Genomic DNA, 23,624 nt, shown 5'->3' on the forward strand with positions numbered 1-23,624 from the left:
GTTTTCACAGTAACTTCATTGCAGTGTTAATGTAAGCCTACTTGTGACATTAATAAATAAACTTTTAAAAAACTTTTAAAACATTAAACTTTAAAAAGTTAGGATGGTGAGTAGCTTGGAGGGGGATTTGCAGGTGGTGATGTTCCTATGCATTTGCTGCCCTTGTCCTTCTAGATGGTACAGGTTGAAATGTTTCTTAACCAACACCATAAATTCTGCTCCCTTAGAGTTGGTGTTATCCCCTAGGTTTTGTAATACTCTTGTTTTTGGGCTAACTACCACAATATCCTGTTCCACATTAACTCCTGGGCACCCACTACTGCATCCTTATCAAGTAACTATTAGTTTTCATTGAACAAGATAACCCTGGTTCCCTAGCCTTCAACATTTTTATTTCAAAGTCCTTGATACCTTTAAATCCATTCAGGCCTTGCTTCGCTCAGCTCTGTCACTTTCACCTAGTCTACATCCTCTCCCAAACACTATGCTTCCGACTCTAGCCATTGGGAACTTCAACCCTTTCCCTGTAAATACCAACAGAACCAGCAACTTGCACTTACAGGTGCGATTTACTGAAGAAGAATGTCCCAACCTATATCACAGAGGCTTAATCAGAAAACAGAAACCAAGACCAAGAAAGTGAAGTTGAAGGTGGGGATGAAGACAGACTAAAACTGTGGTGAAAGAGATGCATTTAAGTTGATGGAGGGGGAACAGCATAGGAGTTTAAAGGGGGAATTCTAGGGCCTTAAACTCAGATAATCAAAAGCACAACCACCAACAGTGCAGTGAAGCAAGGGCAATAGCATAAAAATCTGGGAGTTAGAGGAATGGGCAGGGGAAAGAGTACAGCAAAAATTCCCGCTCCTATGTAAATATCTACACCTAGTCAACAGATCTAATAAATGGCCAAAGATTCAAGCACTAAATATCAGCAGTGAGTGCACTGCCATCATTATTCCATTCTCAGGAATGACCCACCTGTTCCAATTGATAAAGTTTATAAAAATATCGATGCCAAAATTCTGAATGTGAAACTGCTGCCGGCACCTGTTCAAAGGGAATAAAACATCAGATCTACTTCACAACTCATATATAAACACGTGCTTCGCCTCACAGAACACAAGTTCTAGTTGTCAACTCATATGTAAACTTTAAATTGATGAAGTAAATTAATAAACCAGCAAACATTTTGGTAAGAGCCCCATTCAAATCCTTTACTGCTAGCCAGCCCATAAACGCACTCCCGGAACTCAATCAAGGTTCTTTAAGCTACCTGCTGGGATTAATGCCAAGTACATCAAGTCTTCAATTTTTTAAAACCATGATAAAGTGTTTGGCACTCCCATCTATCAAACTGACAACCGGGAATTTACTGTGCAAGAGTTCAGGGAAAATCTACCAAACAATATTATTCCATGTCACATTATAGTGGTATATCCTTATTAATAGGCTAACAATAAAGAAGTTTGTAATGGGAGACACTTTAATCCCCATTTATGACTGTTCAAATGGAGTTTGGAAACATCAAATACTGATATTACCCCACAAAGCAAAATTGGCCCCTTACTTCACAGAGTTGGGATTGATCTAGCAATTCCATTTAGACAGAGAATCAGCAAGAATGAACAAAATGGTTTACACAGTACATACCATTTTCGTGTATAGTGCACGTACTGAAGGACTGTTAACCAATAGGCCTGAGATTTCCCCTTTTTGGTCTTCAAGATTAAAAGCTGCAACCCACTCTTCATACAGCTCCAAAGGACCTGAAGACAAACAAAGAGAGTCCATTACAAAAAGACTGCCAAAATCTGAATAATAAATTCCAGCGATTAAATATTATAACATAACCTTTACATTTTATACATTGGTTATACTTACTGTTTTTCCTAATTGGTCTGAGAAATTAACTTCAATTACTGTGATGGAAGGGTTTTCTGCTGTAAACTAATATTTAAATTAAATTGGTTTGATGTTTCCAAATTAATTTCACTTGGAAAAACGCCAACACAGGGATTTTGCCAAATAATTAATGGATTAGCATCAATGCCTGGCTTGCCTGGAGAGATATGATGAAAGAAATTTGTCCTCTCTTTTAACCATAAATTCTGTGAAGGTCTCTATTTTTAAATTTTGCTTAAAATAATCAGAATACCAGACATCATTGAATGGCAGCTGCAGGATAACTACAGGTTTTCATTTTCATACAGAAAACATTTCCATAACTTAGGCCTAGAACACATAGCCAGGCAGCACAAAACCAGAAGTACAAGTGAATCCGCTACACCAGGGAACACACACTCCTTTATTCACCGCATGACAGCAAAGGTATCCAGCATGCAGGCAGTACAAAAAAGAACAGAATTGACACATAGCTATGAGGAGAGTGTAATAACCTACAGTTACAATTACGATAAAATGGCTCAGGGAAACACTGTTCAACAAGACAACAGGGGCATTTAGTACAGTGCTTAGCCCAACATGATTACAATTATGCTGCTCTTATTCGCAGTTTTTCCCTGATGGTTGATGCTTTGCAAATGGAAAGCTGAAAAAAAATTTTGATTTATTAAGGGTTTCCAATTCACTGAGGAGACTTCAGTCGATTCAAATAAAACAGCCTGATCAGAAAACTCAGTGCAATCTGTCCCCCAGTGTAAATGGATCCTTTAAAAAAATTATTTTCCAGCACAGAGGAGTGGGAGAATCTCATAGCCGGCACACGTGGGATTCGCGCACTGCCAGATTTCTGGCACCATCAGACCTGCACTGAAAACCGGCAGGAAGACCATGTAAGTGATGTTAATCTGTTTTTAATATAATTTAAATGTCATTATTGGGCCTGGGACTGAATTCTCTGGATCCACTAGCCTCTCCCACCCCACCAGTGTGTTTCACTCTAGTGGGATTTACAGTAGGTCCCCATTTTTAGGGAACTACTGGGACAACCTATCGACTTCAGGAAGCATAGAGGAGAATATGTCCCTGTCTACATCAACAGAGATGATGTAGAAAGGGTTGAGAGCTTCAAGTTTTTAGGTGTCCAGATCACCAACAATCTGTCCTGGTCCCCCTATGCTGACACTACAGTTAAGAAAGCCCACCAACACCTCTGCTTTCTCAGAAGACTGAGGAAATCTGGCATGTCAGCTACGACTCTCACAAACCTTTACAGATGCACCATAGAAAGCATTCTTTCTGGATATATCACAGCTTGGTATGGGTCCTGCTCTGCCCGAGACCGCAAGGAACCACAAAAGGTCATGACTGTAGCCCAATCCATTTCACAAACCAGTTTCCCATCCACTGACGCTGTCTACACTTCACGTTGCCCCAGAAAAGCAGCCAGCATAATTAAGGACCTCACGCATCCCGGACATTCTCTCTTCTACCTTCTTCCATCAGGAGAAAGATGCAAAAGTCTGTAGTTATGTACCAAACCAACTCAAGAACAGCTTCTTCCCTGCTGCTGTCAGACTTTTGAATGGACCTACCTTGCATCAAGTTGATCTTTCTCTACACCCTAGTTATTACTGTAACACTACATTCCGCACTCTCTCGTCTCCTTCTCTATAAATGGTATGCTTTGTCTGTGTAATGCACAAGAAGCCATACTTTTCACTGTCTATTAGTACATATGACAATAAATCAAATCAAAAAGACCGTGGTCTTTGACCGTAGTCAAAAAGACCCTGATAAAATGAACTTAGGTCAATGATTGGGCCATACAAGTGGTCCTCCTTCAGTGATTTTAAGATTGAAATTGGGCTTGTTCACTAACCGCGACCCCACAAATAAGATTAAATACATTTAATACACACAGAGTATTTCATAACAAGTTTTGAACTCTCAACTTCAAATGGTAAAAATAAAAGAAATATTGACATTTTGGACACAGAAGGAGCACACGACTCTCATAGTCAATGCTGTGAGCAATCAGCAAACACCTCGCTTCGCCTGCCCTTGCTTTACATGCAAATCACTTCAGTCATACTGGTAGGAAAAAAAGTTACACAAATCAAAATCAGTGGAATGTAGCAACCCTGCACAATGGTCTCTTTTGACCCCGCTGGAGTGAAAGGGGGAGGGGGTAATCAGAGGCCCCCCTGGGCATGGGCAACAGTATGGAATGCTCTGCCTGGGGAGGGTGGCAGAGGTGGGTTGCCTCACATCCTTTAAAAAAAGTTATACATGTGACAATAAAAAATCAAATCAAAATCAAAAAACTATCTGGATGAGCACTTGGCACATCATAACATTCAACTGCTGGCAGATGGGAATAAGTGGGAGTTCAGGTGTTCCTTATGTGTCAGTGCGGACTCGATGGGCCTCTTCTGTGTTGTATGATTCAATGATTAATTCGTATCCTATTTATATACCACATTTTCTTCAAATCCATGCATTAGTTTGAGATATATTGCTTACATACAAATAGATTAACAATGTCAAAAAATTAGGGTAATAAATTGACATTGCTAACAGAATAGATGATGAATTGTTCCCTGATAAAATGAACTTAAGTTACCTAGACTTCATTACTTTACAAAGAGCATGGTGAATAGGTGGAACAGAGTGTGCCTTTGGAAGCGGATGGTGTGAAAAATCCGATATCTAAGTGGGCTTTTAAAGAGGGGAATTTATTGGCATCAACCTTTGGGATTGGCCAACTGCACAGTATTTTCTTCTCCTATACAGTCCTACGTACCTCATTTAATCCTCCCAATTTAAAGTCTCTTTCAAACCTACTAACTACTAGAGCAAACTCAACAGACATCAATCCAGAAGGTTCAAGCAGTAGACCAAAATTCACCACCATATAGTTTGTAAATGATGAACATTTGTCAAAAAGGCTAGATTCCCTGAAGTTTCTTACCATCTGGCTCATTGCAGTACGTTGCTGGATCAGCCTGTAGGCTGTAAAGACGAGCCTGAAAAACAGAACAAAGTTTAAAGTTTATTTATTAGTGTCACAAGTAGGCTTACATTAACAATGCAATGAAGTTACTGTGAAAATTCCTTAATTGCCATACTCTGGTGCCTGTTTGGGTACATAGAGGGAGAATTTAGCACAGCCAATGCACCTAATCAACATTTATTGCCCATTCCTAATTGCCCTCGAATAAGTGCTGGTGGGCTGCCTTCTTGAATCGCTGCAGTTCATGAGATGCAGGTGCACCCACACTGCTGTTAGGGAGGGATTTCCAGAATTGTGTCCCAGCGATAGTGAGAGAATGGTGATATTTTTCCAAGTCAGAATGCTGGGGAATCTCCAGGCGTTCCCACGTATCTGCTGCTCTTGTCCTTCTAGATGACAGTGGTCGGGATTTGGAAGGTGCTGCCGAAGAATCCTGGGTGAGTTCCAGCAGTATATCTTGCAGATGGTACACACGGCTGCCACTATTTGTCAGTACTAGAAGGATTGAATGTTCGTAGAAGGGGTGGCAATCAAGCAGGCAGCTTTGTCCTGGATAGTGTCAAGTGAGCAGTATTCCATCACACTCCTGACTTGTGTCTTGTAGATGGTAGACAGGCTCTGGGGAGTCAGGACATGAGTTATTCTCTACAGGATTCCCAGCCTCTGACCCACTCTGATAGCCACTGTATTTATATGGCTAGTCCAGCTCAGTTTCTGGTCAATGGTAACCCCCAGGATGTTGGGTCACCTTACTGAAGATTCACCAGGCCGAAAGCTGGGATGGCAGGATTGTCGTACAACTAAGCCCAGATGTAGCAATTCAAAAAGGCAGCTCACCACAACTTTCTCAAGGGCAACTAGGGACAGGCAATAAATGCTGGCCAGCCAAGGACACCCATGTCCCACAAATGAATAAAAAAAATTCACTGGCATTTAGAAGAATGAAGCAGGATCACATTGAAACACATAGAATTCTGAGAGGGCTGTACACAGACTGGGTGCAGGGATGATGCTTCCTCTGGCTGCAGGGTCCAGAACAGTAATGGGCAATCTAGGTCAATGATTGGGCCATATGAGTGGTCCTCCTTCAGTGATTTTAAGATTGAAATTGGGCTTGTTCACTAACCGCGACCCCACAAATAAGATTAAATACATTTAATACACACTGAGTATTTCATAACGAGTTTTGAACTCTCAACTTCAAATGGTAAAAATAAAAGAAATATTGACATTTTGGACACAGAAGGAGCACATGACTCTCATAGTCAATGTTGTGAGCAATCAGCAAATACCTCGCTTCACCCGCCCTTGTTTTACATGCAAATCACTTCAGTCATACTGGTAGGAAAAAAAATTACACAAATCAAAATCAGTGGAATGTAGCAACCCTGCACAAGGGGAACAGTCAACAAAATATCTCATGGGCTGCACTCAGAACCCAGACGAGCCTCATGAAGCCCCCAGGCCACAGGTTGTCCACTTCTAGTCTAGAACAAGGGGCGTCATAGTCTCAGGATACTGGTTAGCTAGTTAGGACCAAGATAAAGAGAAACATCTTCACTCAGTAGGTGGCGAACCTGGAGACTTCTCTACCTTAGAAGGCTGTGGAAGTCAAGTCACTGAATATATTAAGGAAGAAACAAAGTTTACTGGACTTGAAAGGCACAATGAGAGGGCGCATGAGTACAGTGTTGAGATAGAGGATCAGCCATGATCATACTGAACAGCAGGGAAGATTGAAAGGCCAAATGACCTACTCCTGCTCCTACTTTCTGTTTTGATTCAAGTTTTACCCTGACATAAATTGTCATTGTTCTGAAATTGCTAAACTTAACGAGTCCGACAGAAGCTATTTTGAGCAACTCCTGAAACAAGGACTTGCGATCAAACGGTGTTTTTCATGACTACCGGAAATCTTAAAACATTTATAGTCAATGAAGTACTTTTTCAAATGTAATCATTGTGTAATGCAGGAAATACAGACATGTCAGCACAGTGGCACTATTTACAATTAACTTATTAGCTCAGAAATAAAGGTTGCAATAGTCACTTTACACAAATGTTATAAATTTGAAAAATTGGATAGAATAACACAGCTTAAAAATGTGGTTGCTGCATGCGTATATATGGAAATGTGATGTAGTAGTATTAATCCATGCTGTGAACACAATTAAATCAGAAAGTGATATTTTATAACTTGCATTATTAATAACATTCTCTGCTTTCAAACAGAAATATGCCATTTATATCTGGATCCTCTGCACTGCTGTGCTAGAATTTTCTTGGGACCAGGAACCAGGATAGAAATAACATGACAATACAAGACAAAGCATTTAGCCCAAGGTAAAGGACAAAGTATTCAGTCTTTTCAGCTAATTAACTATTATTTTGTAAATGTCTTGCACATCTTTGTCACAAATTTATTCCACTAACTTTCAAGCAATCCAGTTATTACAGTTGCATAATATAAACATGTTTCCACTCTCTACCTCCCATTCCACCCAAAATCAAATACATCGCCATAAATGATGGAAATGGAGTAAACCAAAATTCACAATGCAACAGAATTGCATTCTGAGATGAGGGGATTGGACCGGAGATGAGGGGATTGGACTATGAAGAGAGACTAAATGGACTGGGTCTGTACTCACTGGAGTTTAGAAGGATGAGGGGGGAATCTTACAGAGACGTATAAGGTAATGAAAGGGAGGTAGAGAGATTCTTCCTGCTTAGAAAGGATAGCAGGGCTAAAGGGCACAGCTTCAAGATGGGGTGGGGGGGGTGCAGTTTAGATCGGAGTTGAGGAGGAACTTCTTCACTCAAAGGGTGGTGAATCTCTGGAATTCTCTGCCCGTTGAAGTGGTGGAGGCTACCTCGCTAAATATATTTAAGTCACGGGTAGATAGGCTTTTGACAGGCAAGGGAATTAAGGGTTATGGGGAGAGAGACGGAAAATGGAACGGATCCACTTCCGATCAGCCACAATCTTATTGAATGGCGGGGCAGGCTCAAAGGGCTAGATGGCCTACACCTGCTCCTATTTCTTATGTTCTTATGTTCTTAACATGAAATTCAGAGTGTTGGAGCAATGTACATAAGAACATAAGAAATAGGAGCAGGAGTAGGCCATCTGGCCCTTCGAGCCTGCCCCGCCATTCAATAAGATCATGGCTGATCTGTCGTGGCACAGTTCCACATTCCTGCCCTCTCCCCATAACCCTTAATCCCCTCTCTTATCAGAAACCCATCAACCCGCATCTTAAAAATATTTAGCGAAGTAGCCTCCACCACTTCAACGGGCAGAGAATTCCAGAGATTCACCACCCTTTGAGTGAAGAAGTTCTTCCTCAACTCCGTTCTAAACCACCCCCCCTTTATCATGAGGCTGTGCCCCCTAGTCCTACTGTCCTTTCTGAGCGGGAAGAGTCTTTCCACCTCTATCCTATCCATCCCATTCATCATCTTATACGTCTCAATGAGATCAGGAGAGATTTAAACACAGCCCGTACCAAAATGGCTTTAGAAATAATCAATTATAAACATTCATCATGTGGCTAGCCACCCCACCACCTCCACAGTAACACCCAAAGGGACTCAAACTGTTTAAATAAGTAGTTTCTTAAAGACTAGAAGTGAGTTGCAAATTACTCCGAATACCTTAGTACTGTCATAGAGTTCTGTAGTACCAGATGGTGTTGCAACCAGTGTTATAACATCACAATCAATAGTTTTGTCTGGAGGGGGAGCAAACGTGTCCGAGAGAACTCCAAGAATGTTTGATAATCCTTTTTTGACTTGCTGTCCTGCACCTGTAGAAGTTTCTGCCTACAAACAAAATATCAGAACAAGTGCATTTAGATTTTATTGTTTTTTTTCAATTAATATAATTTAATAATGCATACTCCATCTCTGCACATGGCAACTTCTGCAGCAGGATTTTACACTTTGTTTAATTTACTGCTTTTGTTTCATATTGACAGTCACGTCTTTACTGATTATTGCAAAACTTCCTAAACTTTATTCTCAGATTATGAGAGATGATTGCTGTTTGGTGTTCACTTATTGGGTAATATATACTCTTAGCATTAGTGTGAATACAATGCCAATGGCAGTTCAAAGTGGCGCTGGAGAAGCACTTATTGAACACAGAGATAATATTGGAGGAATGAAAAATATTATTCAAATAAATAAAGGAATTATATTCTGACTTGTATATTGCAAAACAAATTAAAAGACTTAAGTTAGCCGTGGATTTTTCTATTAGTCACAATTATCTTTCAAATGTACAAGCAATTCAAATACTGTTTAATTGAAAGTTATACAAATGCCCACAAATACTATGAATAAAGTCTTGCCTGAAACCAACCACTGCAACTGTTTTGAGTACAGGGCTCTGTGACAAAGTTATGAAAAATGCATAACCATCAACAGAAAAGGCAATAAAGAAACTAAACCTTAAAACTGAAGACACACTTGTGAATGATGCAGGAAGAAATCCCAACAGGCGGCAGGAACATTTGCCATTTAAGTGGGATCTGAAGCTCAATTAACTAGCATCCAAAATCATGACTGCCTTTAGGGTTCAGCTTGCCTTTCTTGGTGGCATCTCTAAAGGAAGCATTGCATCACGGTGAGGAGGACTACCTCCTGATGAAGCCAGGTTAACAGTATTTGTGGAGATGCCTCAGGTTGACCCATCCCAAACAAGAGCATGTTAAATACAAGGGTTAATACAGGAAGCAAAGAAAACAAGTTTACCCACTTCCCCCCTCCACGTCTGTACATTCTCTTCACACTGTAACAATCTTCAACTACGCTGCATGACTGAAACAAAGGAAGGCTGGTTACACTCATATTTGGTCTGCTATCATCATCAGGTGAAATAAACCAGGCTATTCAGTGAGTTATGCGCTGTAACCCTCAACCTGTAACCCGTGGACAATATATCTCAAATTGCCAAGCATCAGCAATGCGAGCCCAAGGAAGTCCTCATCAGGAACTCTGTTAAATCAGGGTGAGAGGAGATTTTGTATGTTGGAATGCTGCGTCAGCGTTCACATTATGTTATGTATGTTTTTAACTGGACTCACCTATATGATGAAGTAACGCAGATATATACTCACACTCAGTTTGTCTTTCACTGCATTCGCAGTGGCAGCAATTGTACACGCTGTATCATGTTGCACCACATGTGAAAACTCTGCAAGATCCCGTTTCATAAACTCCAATGCTTCAGTAGACTGTTGATGGGGACAGGAAGATGTCAAAGTATTATATTGTGAAGTTTGGGGAAAGAAGTTTATCCCTCTTTCAAACGCCTCTGCATTCATACATTTTAGTCAGAAAAACAGGGAGGCAACTTATTACCTAAATGGGGAGAGACCTCAGGGTGCTCAGATAAGAACATAAGAAATAGGAGCAGGAGTAGGCCATCTAGCCCTTCGAGCCTGCTCTGCCGTTCAATAAGATCATGGCTGATCTGAAGTGGATCAGTTCCACTTTCCCGCTTTCTCCCCATAACCCTTAATTCCCTTGTCTATCCAAAACCTATCTATCTGTGACTTAAATATATTTAGCGAGGTAGCCTCCACCACTTCAATGGGCAGAGAATTCCAGAGATTCACCACTCTTTGAGTGAAGAAGTTCCTCCTCAACTCCGATCTAAACTGCACCCCCCCCCCTTATCTTGCGGCTGTGCCCTCTAGTCCTGCTATCTTTTCTAAGAGGGAAGAATCTCTCTACCTCTAACATATCCATCCCCTTCGTTATCTTGTACATCTCTATAAAATCCCCCCTCATCCTTCTAAACTCCAACAAGTACAGGCCCAGTCTATTTCATCTCTCTTCATAGTCCAACCCCCTCATCTCCAGTATCAGCTTCGTGAACCTCCTCTGCACTACCTCCAAGGCCAATATATCTTTCTGCAAGTGCAGTGACCAAAACCACACACAGTACTCCAGCTGCGGCCTCACCAGTGCCCTATACAGTTGCAGCGAGACCTCCCTACTTTTATATTCTATCCCCCTCGATATAAAGGCCAACATTCCATTCGCCTTCTTTATCACCTGCTGCACCTGCAGACTGGGTTTTTGCGACTCATGCACAAGGACCCCCAGGTCCCTCTGCACTGTAGCATGCTGCAGCTTTTCGCCTTTTAAATAATAATCCCTCCTTCTATTATTTCTGCCAAAGTGGATAACCTCGCACTTGCTAACATTATACTCCATCTGCCAGGTCCTCGCCCACTCGCTCAGCCTATCCAGATTCCTCTGCGGACTTTCCACACCCTCCACGCAATTTGCTTTTCCACTCATCTTTGTATCATCAGCAAATTTCGTCACCCTACACTCAGCCCCCTCCTCCAGATCATCTATGTAAATGGTAAATAGTTGAGGCCCCAGCACCGATCCCTGCAGCACTCCACTAGTCACCAACCGCCAATCAGAATAGCACCCATTGATACCAACTCTCTACTTCCTATTAGACAGCCAATCCTCTATCCACGCTAACACCTTACCCCCAACTCCATGCACCCTAACCTTCTGTAGCAACCTTTTATGAGACACCTTATCAAACGCCTTTTGGAAATCTAAAAACACCACATCCACCAGTTCTCTTCTGTCTACCGCACTAGTCACATCCTCATAGAAATCCAATAAATTCGTCAAACACGACTTCCCCTTAACGAATCCGTGCTGCGTCTGCTCTATCAAACCATTCTTTTCTAGGTGCCTCGCTATTTCTTCTTTGATGACAGATTCTAGCATTTTTCCAACAACAGACGTTAAACTAATCACCAGAGGGATCTGCATGTTCTCGTTCATGAATCACAGAAAACTAGTATGCAGGTACAGCACATAATAATGCGACTGAAATGTTGGTATTTATAGCTAAAGGAATAGAATATAAAGGTAAGGAAGTATTGTTGCAACTATACAAGGTATTGATAAGACTGCACCTGGAGTATTGTGCACAGTTTTGATCCTCTAATTTGAGGAAAGGCATAGTGGCACTGGAGGCAGTTCAGAGGAGGTTCACTAGATTGATTCCAGAGATTCCAGAGGGGTTTGTCGTATGAAGAGAAATTAAACAGTTTAGGCCTATACTCTCCGGAATTTAGATGAATGAGGGGAGATCAAATTGAGGTGTTCAGGATAATAAAAGGTATGGATAAAGTAGACGTGGAGCAGATATTTCCTCTTGTGGGGCATTCTAGGACGAGAGGTCATAGCCTTAGGATAAGGGGTAAAACGGAGTTGAAGAGAAACTACTTCTCCTAAGGGTTTGTGAATCTGGAATTCGCTACCCCAAAATGCGGTGGATGCTGGGACAGTGAGTAAATTTGAGGAGCTAGACAGATTTTTAATTGGTAATGGGTTGAAGGCAGGATAATGGGAATGAGAAGCATATCAGCCATGATCGAATGACGGAGCGGACTCAATAGGCTGATTGGCGTTAATTCTGCTCCTATATCTTATGAACTTATTTCTAGACAAGCAGTTGGCATGCATCTATTTATTATCTGATAATGGCACGCTGAATGTTAGAAAAAAATAAAAATGCAATCTAAGTCAACTGGCTGTTGAATGTGACTTTATTTGCAGTAAAGCAGCAATCTGCTCCATTTGCTCCATCTTTAAACAATCTAACAATCATTCCCAGGGATGTTTTAGTTAGATTCCACTGCAATGATTTAGGACACAATGTGGTAGTACACCAATTTCAAATGCTGAGTTACAGACAGAGATTGAATAGGTTAGGACTTTATTCCCTGGAGCGTAGAAGAATGAGGGGAGATTTGATAGAGATGTATAAGATTTTGATGGGTATAGATAGAGTGAACGCAAGCAGGCTTTTTCCACTGAGGCTAGGGGAGAAAAAAACCAGAGGGCATGGGATAAGGGTGAAAGGAGAAAAGTTTAAAAGGAATGTTAGGGGGGGGCTTCTTCACACAGAGTGGTGGGAGTGTGGAATGAGCTGCCGGATAAAGTGGTAAATGCGGGGTCACTTTTAACATTTAAGAAAAACTTGGACAGGTTCATGGATGAGAGGGGTGTGGAGGGATATGGTCCAAGTGCAGGTCAGTGGGTCGAGGCAAAAAATGGTTCGGCACAGACAAGAAGGGCCAAAAGGCCTGTTTCTGAGCTATACTTTTCTATTGTTCTAACATTCCATAAGTCAGCAGTTTCAGATCAAGGCTTGAAGTTAATGTTGTGATATTATAAAGTAGAGCAGCACACGCTAGTAAATTTTAGTAGAATTCCCAATCATGCAATGTTATTGAGCAAAATAATGTTTGTAAATTGTTAGATTCGAGACCAAAGTATATGAATTTTTCAAAGGCAAGCTCCGTTCTTACCTTTTCTTTCACTGATTGGAAACCTTCTTGTATCCAGCTCCCCCACCAACTCCCACCAGATTCCCTGCAGGGCAAAATATTCTATTAATCTGAATTCAAACAGATTTACTAAAACATATTTTCACTGATCTACAGTTTTTAATTTGCATCCCATTCATTTTCTGTTTTGATGTACAGTTGATTGTTAGCAAGCTCAGGGTGGGCAGCACAATGCCCAGCATTGCTGCCTCACAGCGTCAGGGACCCTGGTTCAATTCCAGCCCTGGGTGGCTGTCTGTTTGGAGTTTACCCATTTTCCCCCGTCTCTGCCACAGTTCAAAGTTGTGCAGGTTAGGTGGATTGACCCCTTAGTGTCCCAGGATGTGTAGGTAAGGAGGATCAGTGGGGTAATACACATGGGGTTACAAGAATAGGGCTTTGTCGGAGTCGGTGCAGACTTGGTAGGCCAAACAGTCTCCTTCTACGCTGTAAGAGTTCTATGATACTTACAAAATGTGCCAGCTTATAAGCACAGCGACTTACAACTAGAATGCCCATTCACAACAAAATGTTCAAGTTAACAAGGGCACAAATCACTCAGGCATTCCAAAAACATTCAGGTAACAAAAGAAATCTAAATACAAATCAACTATCCTTGCGTCCAAGAGTTGACATGGAATTAGGCCACAAGGTTATTAAAGTCCACTGCAAGAAGAATATCACATTTAGAAACTCATCAATCCAGAGGCAGCAATGACAAAAAGCTTCCTTTGAGAACCTTACAAAAGTCATGGTCAAATGGATGCCAGACTCAGTACAAAAATATCTACCTAAAAATTTGCATGGTTTTAGAGGTTTAGCTCAAACATAATTGAGAACTGAAAAATATGATACACATTTACAATAAAATATTCATTTGATTTTTAAGAAATTATCCCAATTGGTTAAAATTGCCAGTAGCACAACAGAACTGGAGTCACATTTGCTTTCCTTTATTAAAAAAGCTCCTATTGGTGAAGCCTCACAAATATCCTAACTTCCCGATAAGAAGTTTCAGCTTGCCTTGATTTAAAGCACATAATGGGCCAAGCAAAAGTTGGATGTAGAAGCGTCTATGCCATCAATGGAGTTTTCAGTGTTAAGATGATAACGAACAGAGTACCACTGGTCTCTTAGCACAGGGACTGATTGGATCTGAGAAACTGTCTGCTCTATGAGTGAGGTACTCCATTCGGGAGTACCTCAGCCTGGGAAAAAACTTCTGATTATCCATTCTGCCCATGCTCCTCATAATCTCGTAGACTTCAATCAGGTTACCCCTCAATCTCCATTGTTTCAGTGAGAAAACAAGTTTTGCCACCCTCTCCTCATCACTAATGCCCTCCATACCATGCAACATCCTGGTAAATCTTTTCTGTGCCCTCTCCAAAGCCTCCACATCCTTCTGGTAGTGTGGCAACCAGAATAGAACACGATATTCCAAATGCGGATTAACTAAGATTCTATAAAGCAGCAACATGACTTGCCAATTTTTAAATTCAATGCCCCAGCTGATGAAGGCAAGCATGCCACAGGCCTTCTTGACTATCTTCGCCAACTGCATTGCCACTTTCAGAGCGTGGCAGTTGATGGGAAATGTTCATCCTGGAGTTCAGTTACTAGTGGTGTACCGCAGGAATCCGTTTTGGGGCCACTGCTGTTTGTCATTTTTATAAATGACCTGGATGACGGCGTAGAAGGATGGATTAGTAAATTTGCAGATGACACAAAAGTCGGTGGAGTTGTGGACAGTGCGGAAGGATGTTGCAGGTTACAGAGGGACATAGATAAGCTGCAGAGCTGGGCTGAGAGATGGCAAATGGAGTTTAATGTGGAAAAGTGTGAAGTGATTCACTTTGAAAGAAATAACAGGAATACATAGTAATGGGCTAATAGTAAGTTACTTGGTAGTGTGGTTGAGCAGAGAGATCTCGGTGTCCATGTGCATAGATCCCTGAAAGTTGGCACCCAGGTTGATAGGGTTGTTAAGAGGGCATACAGTGTGTTAGCTATTACTGGTAGAGGGATTGAGTGTAGGAGTCATGAGGTCATGTTGTATCTGCACAAAACTCTGGTGCAGCTGCACTTAAGAGTATTGCGTACAGTTCTGCTTGTCACATTATAGGAAGGATGTGGAAGCATTGGAAAGGGTGCAGAGAAGATTTACCAGGATGTAGCCTGGAAAATAAATTTTGCTACCAAATAAACCTGTTGGACTTCAACCTGGTGTTATGAGACTTCTTACTGAGCTCCTGCAGTGCAGATGATATACAAGGCTGTCACTGTACGTCAATGATAGCAGGATTGAACGTTTGTAGAAGGGGTAACAATCTACAGGCTGCTTTGTCCGGGGTGGTGCTGAACTTGAGTGTTGTTGGAGCTACACTCATCCAGGCAAGTGGAAAGTATTAGGGTTGTAAAGAGTGCTTTTGACACACTGGCCTTTATAAATCAAAGTATTAAGCATAAGCGTTGGAATGTTATGGTGAGGTTGTATAAGACATTGGTGAGGCCAAATTTGGAATATTGTGTGCAGTTTTGGTCTCCTAATTACAGGAAAGATATTAATAAGATTGAAAGAGTGCAGAGAAAGTTAACAAGGATGTTGCTGGGACTTGAGAAACCGAGTTACAGAGAATGGTTGAATAGGTTAGGACTTTATTCCCTGGGGCGTAGAAGAATGAGGGGAGATTTGATAGAAGCGTATAAAATTATGATGGGTATAGATAGAGCGAATGCAAGCAGGCTTTTGACACTGAGGTTAGGGGAGAAAACGACTAGGGGACATGGATTAAGAGTGAAGGGGGAAAAGTTTAAAGGGAATATTGGGGGGGATGCTTCTTCACACCAAGAGTGGTGGGAGTGTGGAATGAGCTGTCAGATGAAGTGGTAAATGCGGGGTCACTTTCAACATTTAAGAAAAACTTGGACAAGTATATGGATGAGAGGGGTGTGGAAGGATATAGTCCAGGTGCAGGTCAGTGGGACGAGGCAGAAAAATGGTTCAGCACAGCCAAGAAGGGCCAAAAGGTCTGTTTCTGTGTTGTAGCGCTCTACAGCTCTAGTCCACCACGTTCTTGACTAGTGCTTTGTAGTTCTGCGCTTTGGGGGAGTCAGGTGGGTGAGTTATTCGCCACAGAATTCCCAGCCTCTAACCTGCTCTTGTAGCCACAGTCTTTATATGACAAGTCCAGTTCAGATTCTATATCCTAATAAAGGCTTATGAATCCAGTTAATCAATATCCACAACAGAAATATTCCACACAAAACATGTGCCTTGTCTGTCTGCAACCCACAACTCCTGTTGTCATGAGAAATGTTACACTTTGTGACAATATACAATAATACGTAATTGGTTACATAGGAATTTCAATTCACAATCACCAATTATGCAACAGTTATTAGCTGAATTAACTGATGGTATTTTGGACCAAAATTTTCCTCAGCTGTCTCAAATCAGTTGACATGTTGCTTATCTAAAGAAGCACACAACTTCAAAACACCACTGTAAACCACAAGGTTAAACAGAGATAATCCCATAGCAGTCAACAGCATCTTATCAGAGAGAAACATCCCACAGCAATTCTCAAATATTGAATTATTTTTCAAGTGTAAAGCACTTTAAGTCTTAGTTGACTAGTTTACTGGCAATCAGGTCTGGCATGTGGAGATACAGTAAAAAGTCTGACAACACCAGGTTTTAGTCCAACTGATTTATTTGATAGTAAACTCACAAGTTTTCAAGGGGACTGCCTCTTCGTCAGGTGAATGGAGAGTTCTGGCCTCGGACAGAGCATATAAAGCACAGACAGTTTAGAGATTACTGATTAGAATGCGAATCTTTACACCTAACCTGCTGTTCCAGTCTTAAAGTGGCCGACAATGTGTGTGGAAGGAGCACTGTAAAGATTCGCATTCTAATCAGTAATCTCTAAACTGTCTGTGCTTTATATGCTCTGTCCGAGGCCAGAACTCTCCATTCACCTGACAAAGAGGGAGTCCCCTCGAAAGCTTGTGAGTTTACTATCAAATAAATCGGTTGGACTAAAACCTGGTGCTGTCAGACTTTTTACTGTGTTTACCCCAGTCCAACGCTGGCACATCCACATCATGATGTGGAGATGCCAGCATTGGACTGGGCCAAACACAGTAAGAAGTCTCACAATGCCAGGTTAAAGTCCAACAGGTTTATTTGGTAGGAAACACCACTAGCTTTCAGAGCTCTGTCCTTTCGTCAGATGAGTAGGGAGTTTTGATCACAAACGGGGCATATAAAGGCACACGCTCAGTTTACAGAATACTGATTAGAATGTGAGTCTTTACAGCTAATCAAGTCTTAAAGGTGCAGACATGAGTGAGACTTTAAGATGCTGGGCAAGACTTTTAAGTCATGACTTGCCTGGGCTTGCAACATCTCACTTACTGTCCTGTCTGGAGACAATAAACATCTCTTTAACCTATGCTATCTCCACTCACATTGCCTGCACCTTTAATTAGCTGTAAAGATGTGCATTCTAATCAGTATTCTGTAAACTGAGTATGTGCCTTTATATGCCCTGTTTGTGATCAGAACCTCCTCACTCACCTGACAAAGGAGCAGTGCTCCAAAAGCTAGTGACATTTCTTACCAAATAAACCTGTTGGACTTTAACCTGGTGTTGTGAGGCTTCTTACTGAATCAGGTCTGGACCAGTAGAAGTGGGCACAGGAAAATGGTAAGTGGCCTAAGGCTACTGAGAATGTGGTGCCAAGCCAAATGCAGCAAAGTAAAACTGGGACAGACAAAAGAGAACAGAATAAGAACTGAAGACAAGGTATTGGCAGTGGAGATGAAAGAAGGATTTGTTTTTACAGAGTAAGAAATGGAGAAGAGTTACAGAGCGTATGGGAAAACAGAAGGTAAAGGCTGCTGAAGTACAAATTAAAGGTGAATGAGGGGACAGGAAATTTGGGGGTGAATGCAGATTGCAGTTGGGCAGATACAAAATCATTAAACTTCAACAGATGGAGAGAGGAAAAGACAGATTTGTGAGAAGGAGAAAGATAGAGGAGCAACTGGAATCATGCGTTGGAATCTTCCCGTTTTGTTCATTATCAGCCTCCAAACATTCATCCCAAAGTCAGTCTGTGCCTCTGAATAGACCCCTTCAACCCCCACCCATACTTTCACCCCACGGAGCAAGCCCAATAATAGGCAAATAAAAACACAGAAGAAAACAGGAGACAAACAAGTTCACATGTAAAGTGCACAGGAGCAGAAAAAGAAAATCAGGATCACGAAGCCAGTAGAGACACAAAACAGATATTGTATTATTTCATTTATCAAAATTTAAAAAGACCCATTCACTCCTGTCAAAGGCTAAAAACTTTCACTTGTTAACCTGACACAGCTCTTTTCCCCAACGGAAGTCCAACGTACTAACACTGCCCGTTATACAACAGCAATTCAACCCTAGCAATAATATGCTCATTTAAAAGCAACACTGTCACATTCTCACAATGTCCCAAATTGTTTGCCACCAATAAATGTACTTTAGAAGTGTTGGCATCATTCATGAGGCAGCTACAATATGGCAGCCAAGCTACACAATGTCTTAAATAGCCAGTGAATAACTAACCAGAAACTGCATTTCTGATGCAGTTGGTGAAGCAGGAATGCTGACGGAGGCACTAGCATAATTCTCTGCTCAAATACAAAATAGTGTCATAAAATATTTTACATTTGCTGAAACAGGGTCCTCAGTTTAGTTTATGATTACACCCAACCAAGAATTATGGAATCATTTTTGAAATTTTTTAAAAAATGAGAAAGCTGAAATATACTAATTTCTCATCAGTAAGGGAATCAATGTTTATGAGAATAAGGCGGGAAAGTAGAGTTGAGGATTATAATATCAGATCAGTTGTGATCCCGTTGAATGGTGGAGCGTACTCGATGGGCTGAATGGCCTACTTCTGTTTCTATGTCTCATGGACTCAAGTTTAAGCATTGCATTTTGAGATTGAACAAAGCTACTTCCTGAAATGATCCATACACACCAATGGCCAGAGCGGGCACGATGGGCTGAATGGCCTCTTTGGCACTAGAATTTTTCTATGGTTCCATGGAAACTAGAATGAATTTTACAAAAACACATCACAGGGCGGCGATAGCAGCAAACTTCAGAACAGTCGGGTTAGTGAAATGGGCAGACACACAGTGGGTGAAATTTCATGCTGTGAAGTGATACAATTCACAACGACAGAACATCCAACAGTACAGCACGGGAACAGGCTCTTCGGTCCACGATGTTGTGCCAAACATGACGCCAAACTAAACTAATCCCTTCTGTCTGCCCTTGGTCTATATCCCTCTATTCCTGGCATATTCACGTACTTATCTAAAAGACCCTTAAACGCCCCCACGCAGCGCATTCCAGATACCTTCCAATGTGTAAAAAAAATCCATAATATTAAACATTTCAACGCTGGGAAAAAGACTGACTGTCATCCCTTTCTGTGCCTCTCATAATTTTATAACCTTCTTTCAGGTCTCCCCTCAACCTCCAACCACTCCAGAGAAAACAGCCCTAGTTTGTCCAGCCTCTCCTTATAGCTCATACCCTCTAATCCAGGCAGCATCCTGGTAAACCTCTTCCGCATCCTCTCCAAAATCTCTACATCCTTCCTGTAATGTGTAAACCAGAATTGAATGTAATACTCTAAGTGCGGCCTAACCAAAGTTAGGCCGCACCAAAGCTGACATCCTGACTCATGTTCTCAATGTCCCAACCAATAAAGGCAAGCATGCCATGCGCCATCTTTACCATCCTATCAACTTGTGTGGCCACTTCAAGGGAGCTATGGACTTCAACGCCAAGATCCCTCTGTACATCATTGATGTTCAGGGTCCTGCCATTAACTCTATACGTATCCTTAACATTTGCTCTCCCAAAGTGCAGCATCTTACACTTGCCCAATTAAACTCCATCTGCCATTTTCCCATCCATATCTGCAGCTGATCTATATAGAATTAGAAAAGAATTCCTACAGTGCAGAAAGAGGCCATTCAGCCCATCAAGCCTGCACCAACAACAATCTGACCCAGGACCCATGCCCGTAACCCCATATATTTACCCTGCTAATCCCCCTGACACCAAGGATCAATTTTAGCACGAACAATCAATCTAACCCACACATCTTTGAAGTGTGGCAAGAGCCAAGTGGAAAATCATGCAGACACAGGGACAGTGTGCAAACTCCACACAGACAGTAACCCGAGGCCAGAATTGAAACACAGTCCCTGATGCTGTGAGGCAGCAGTGCTAACCACTGTGCTACCTATATCCAATCCACCCTATTTATGCTTCTCTTAATTTTATAAACTTATTCAGGTCTCCCCCTAGCCTCCACCACACCAAAGAAAACAACCCTAATTTGTCCAGCCTCTTCTTATAGCTCAAACCCTCTAATCCAGGCAGCATCCTGGTGAACTTCTGTATCATTTGACAACCTTCTACACTATCCACAACCCCATCTTTGTGTTGTCTGCAAGCTTACTAATCCGCTCATCTACGTTTTCACCCAACTCAATTATATAGATCTCAAACTGCAGACATCCCAATACAGATCCCTGTGGAACACCACTAGTCACAGCCCACCAGCCAGATGTTGAATTTTAACTAGGATGCAGAAGAGGGTCTGGAATTTACAGAAGTGAGCATGATACCAGGAATGAGTTATGTGGCTGGATTAGAGAAAAACCTGGGATTGTCCTCCATAAAGAGAAGTGAAGTGGAGATTTAATGGAGATCAGGAAACAGATTTTAACAGACAGGGCAGTATTCAGTTTGTTATGACATCATTTGTTCACTTGCGCAGGAGCAATTATTTACTTCAATGTATTTTTTTAGAATTTGTACAAATCCAGAAATCTTCCTGCCTGAACAATCAGGACTTAAATCAAAAATATTTTCATGCAAATGCCCAGCAACATAAATAGCAAAAGGCAAGAAAATATAGAGTGGAATCTTCCTAAGAAATTTACTGTCATAACAGTGTGAAACAGGGGCTAAGCCATGCCAGTCTTTCAGGTGTACTCTGTGTCGCAACCTTTAACACTCAGCCACTCTTTTTTTGGGACACACTCCCCACTCTTCGTCGGTGGCATTTACTCCCCCGTCCATCCCAACCAGGGGAAGCCCGCACTAGAGTATTTGGACCTTCCCAATGGGTCTCTGGCTGACCCCCAATATACTCCCTCATCATGACACCCGACATGTGTGCAGGACTTGCTCGCGATACAAGACCCAGTCAAATTGATGCTAAGATGATTTGGGCTCTTTCTGGGTGTAAAGTGGTCTGCACCATTAAAAAGGGGCTGGGAAGATAATAAACCAAATAGCATATTATTTTCCCAGCTCACCACACGACTGCCAGGTGGGTAAGAGGCGGTATTCTTGTACCTTTATATTTTCTCCAACAGAAGATTTTATTGTGAATATAAACAAAGAACACAAACAGTATTTTCTAAACAGTCCTAGCCTATTGAGCATTTCTGTAATTTCAGATATCCAGTATAGCGCCATCTCCACCTTGTTACACAGGCTGGACAGCTGTCCCCTCCCCTGGCTCCGTGCCAATGCCCCTGGCTCTAGCACCCCAAATATCCCTTTACTGTCCCCTCACAACTACCCCTCCTACTACTGGCTCTTTCCCCACTGCCACTCAGATCTTGCCCTCCCACCAGGAGTTGCCCACCCATTACCCCTCCCCCCGGAGCCCCACTACCCCTCCCCCGAGAGCCCCACTACCCCACCCCCTCCCCCCGCCTCCCCCACCCCCTCCCCCTCCCCCTTCCCCCCCCGCCTCCCCCCGCCTCCTCCCCCTCCCCCTTCCCCCCCCGCCTCCCCCACCCCCTCCCCCTCCCCTCCCCCACCCCTGCCTCCCCAGAGCCCCATTCCCCCCAAGCCCCCCCATTACCCATTAACCCTCCCCACTATCCCCCTCCCCCACCCCTCTCCCCCCGGGCTGGCCCTGTGGTGCCCCCTCCCCCCCCGCACTCACCCGGCCGCCATTTCCCCGGGTCATGGAGGTTGACGGCTCCCGGGGCGCTGGGGCTCCGCTCGGTGCTCCGGGATGCCTCCGCTGGGAATTCCCGGTTTTCCCGCTCGGTATTCCCGGTCTCCGCGAGTTTGTTTATTTGCTTTGTTTATTCAGGATTCTGTTTATTTTCCACCCGCTCTGTTCCTGCGGCCGCTGTGGCTGTGGGAGGCTGCGCGCTGACGTCACCGCGTTTGTCGTGCGTGCGTCTTGCGTCATGCCAATGTATGCAAATCAGGCTGAATATGTAAATGAGGCTGAGAGCCAGTCACAATCAGATTGGAACACAGCATCCCTGCAGGAAGAGGCCATTCAGCCCATCGAGTCTGCAGCAACCATAATACCACCCAGACCCTATCCCCGTGTCCTCATGCATTCACTCTGTTAGTTCCCCTGATGTAGATCTGCCGGCGTTGGACTGCGGTAAACACAGTAAGAAGTCTCACAACACCAGGTTAAAGTCCAACAGGTTTATTTGGTAGTAAAGCTTTCAGAAATGGTGTCCCTTCATCAGGTGTGTGGAAGGTTCATCCACCCTTCCACACAGAACTTTCCACACACCTGACAAAGGGACACCATTTCCAAAAGCTGTGGGATTACTATCAAATAAACTGGTTGGACTCGAACCTGGTGTTGTGAGACTTTTTACTGGAGTTCCCCTGACACCGGGGTCAATTTGGCATGGCCAGTCCACCTAATCCACACATTTCGGACTGTGGGAGGAAACCGGAGCACCCGGAAGAAACCCACACAGACATGGGAAAACACGCAAATTCCACACAGACAGTGACCCAAGCTGGGAATCAAACCGGGGTCCCTGGCAATGAGAGGCAGCAGCACTAACCACTGCGCCACCGTGCCGCTCCTGGAAACAGGCCCTTCAGCCCAACTTGTCCGTGCCACTCATTGTTTTTGGTATTCCCCCACACAGTAATCTGGTAATATTGTAACTGAGTGTGTGGGACTATTATTACTGCATTTGGGGAATATTAATAGTGTGTGCGTATGTGAAAATATTGTGTGTGAATATTGTTTTTGAGTGTGTGTGGGAATATTATTACTAGGTGTGGAATATTAAGTTTAAGTTTATTTATTAGTGTCACAAATTATGAGATGTGTTAATATGTAGTGTCACATTAACACTGGAATGAAGTTCTGTGAAAATCCCCTAGTCGCCACACCCTTGCCCCTGTTTGGGTACACTGAGGGAGAATTTAGCACGGCCAATGGATCTAAGCAACATATCT

General features: G+C 42.6%; 1 protein-coding gene across 1 annotated transcript in view; it reads right to left on the minus strand.

Moving 5' to 3' along the window:
• Positions 1–22,567, minus strand: part of bsdc1 (BSD domain containing 1) — a 51,802-nt gene extending 29,235 nt beyond the window's left edge. The window contains exons 1-7 of the mRNA XM_080211382.1: positions 22,342–22,567; positions 13,279–13,342; positions 10,042–10,158; positions 8,576–8,743; positions 4,877–4,931; positions 1,654–1,769; positions 982–1,050 (exon numbers count right to left, since the gene is read on the minus strand). Coding sequence (XP_080067508.1) covers positions 982–1,050; positions 1,654–1,769; positions 4,877–4,931; positions 8,576–8,743; positions 10,042–10,158; positions 13,279–13,342; positions 22,342–22,352 — 600 coding nt within the window. The 5' untranslated portion in view covers positions 22,353–22,567. The remainder of the gene's footprint in view (positions 1–981; positions 1,051–1,653; positions 1,770–4,876; positions 4,932–8,575; positions 8,744–10,041; positions 10,159–13,278; positions 13,343–22,341) is intronic.
• Between the last annotated feature and the right edge of the window lie 1,057 nt (positions 22,568–23,624).

Source organism: Carcharhinus amblyrhynchos, chromosome 24 (assembly GCF_965287045.1).
Source record: "Carcharhinus amblyrhynchos chromosome 24, sCarAmb.v2.hapA, whole genome shotgun sequence".
NCBI classification, from domain to species: Eukaryota; Metazoa; Chordata; class Chondrichthyes; order Carcharhiniformes; family Carcharhinidae; genus Carcharhinus; species Carcharhinus amblyrhynchos.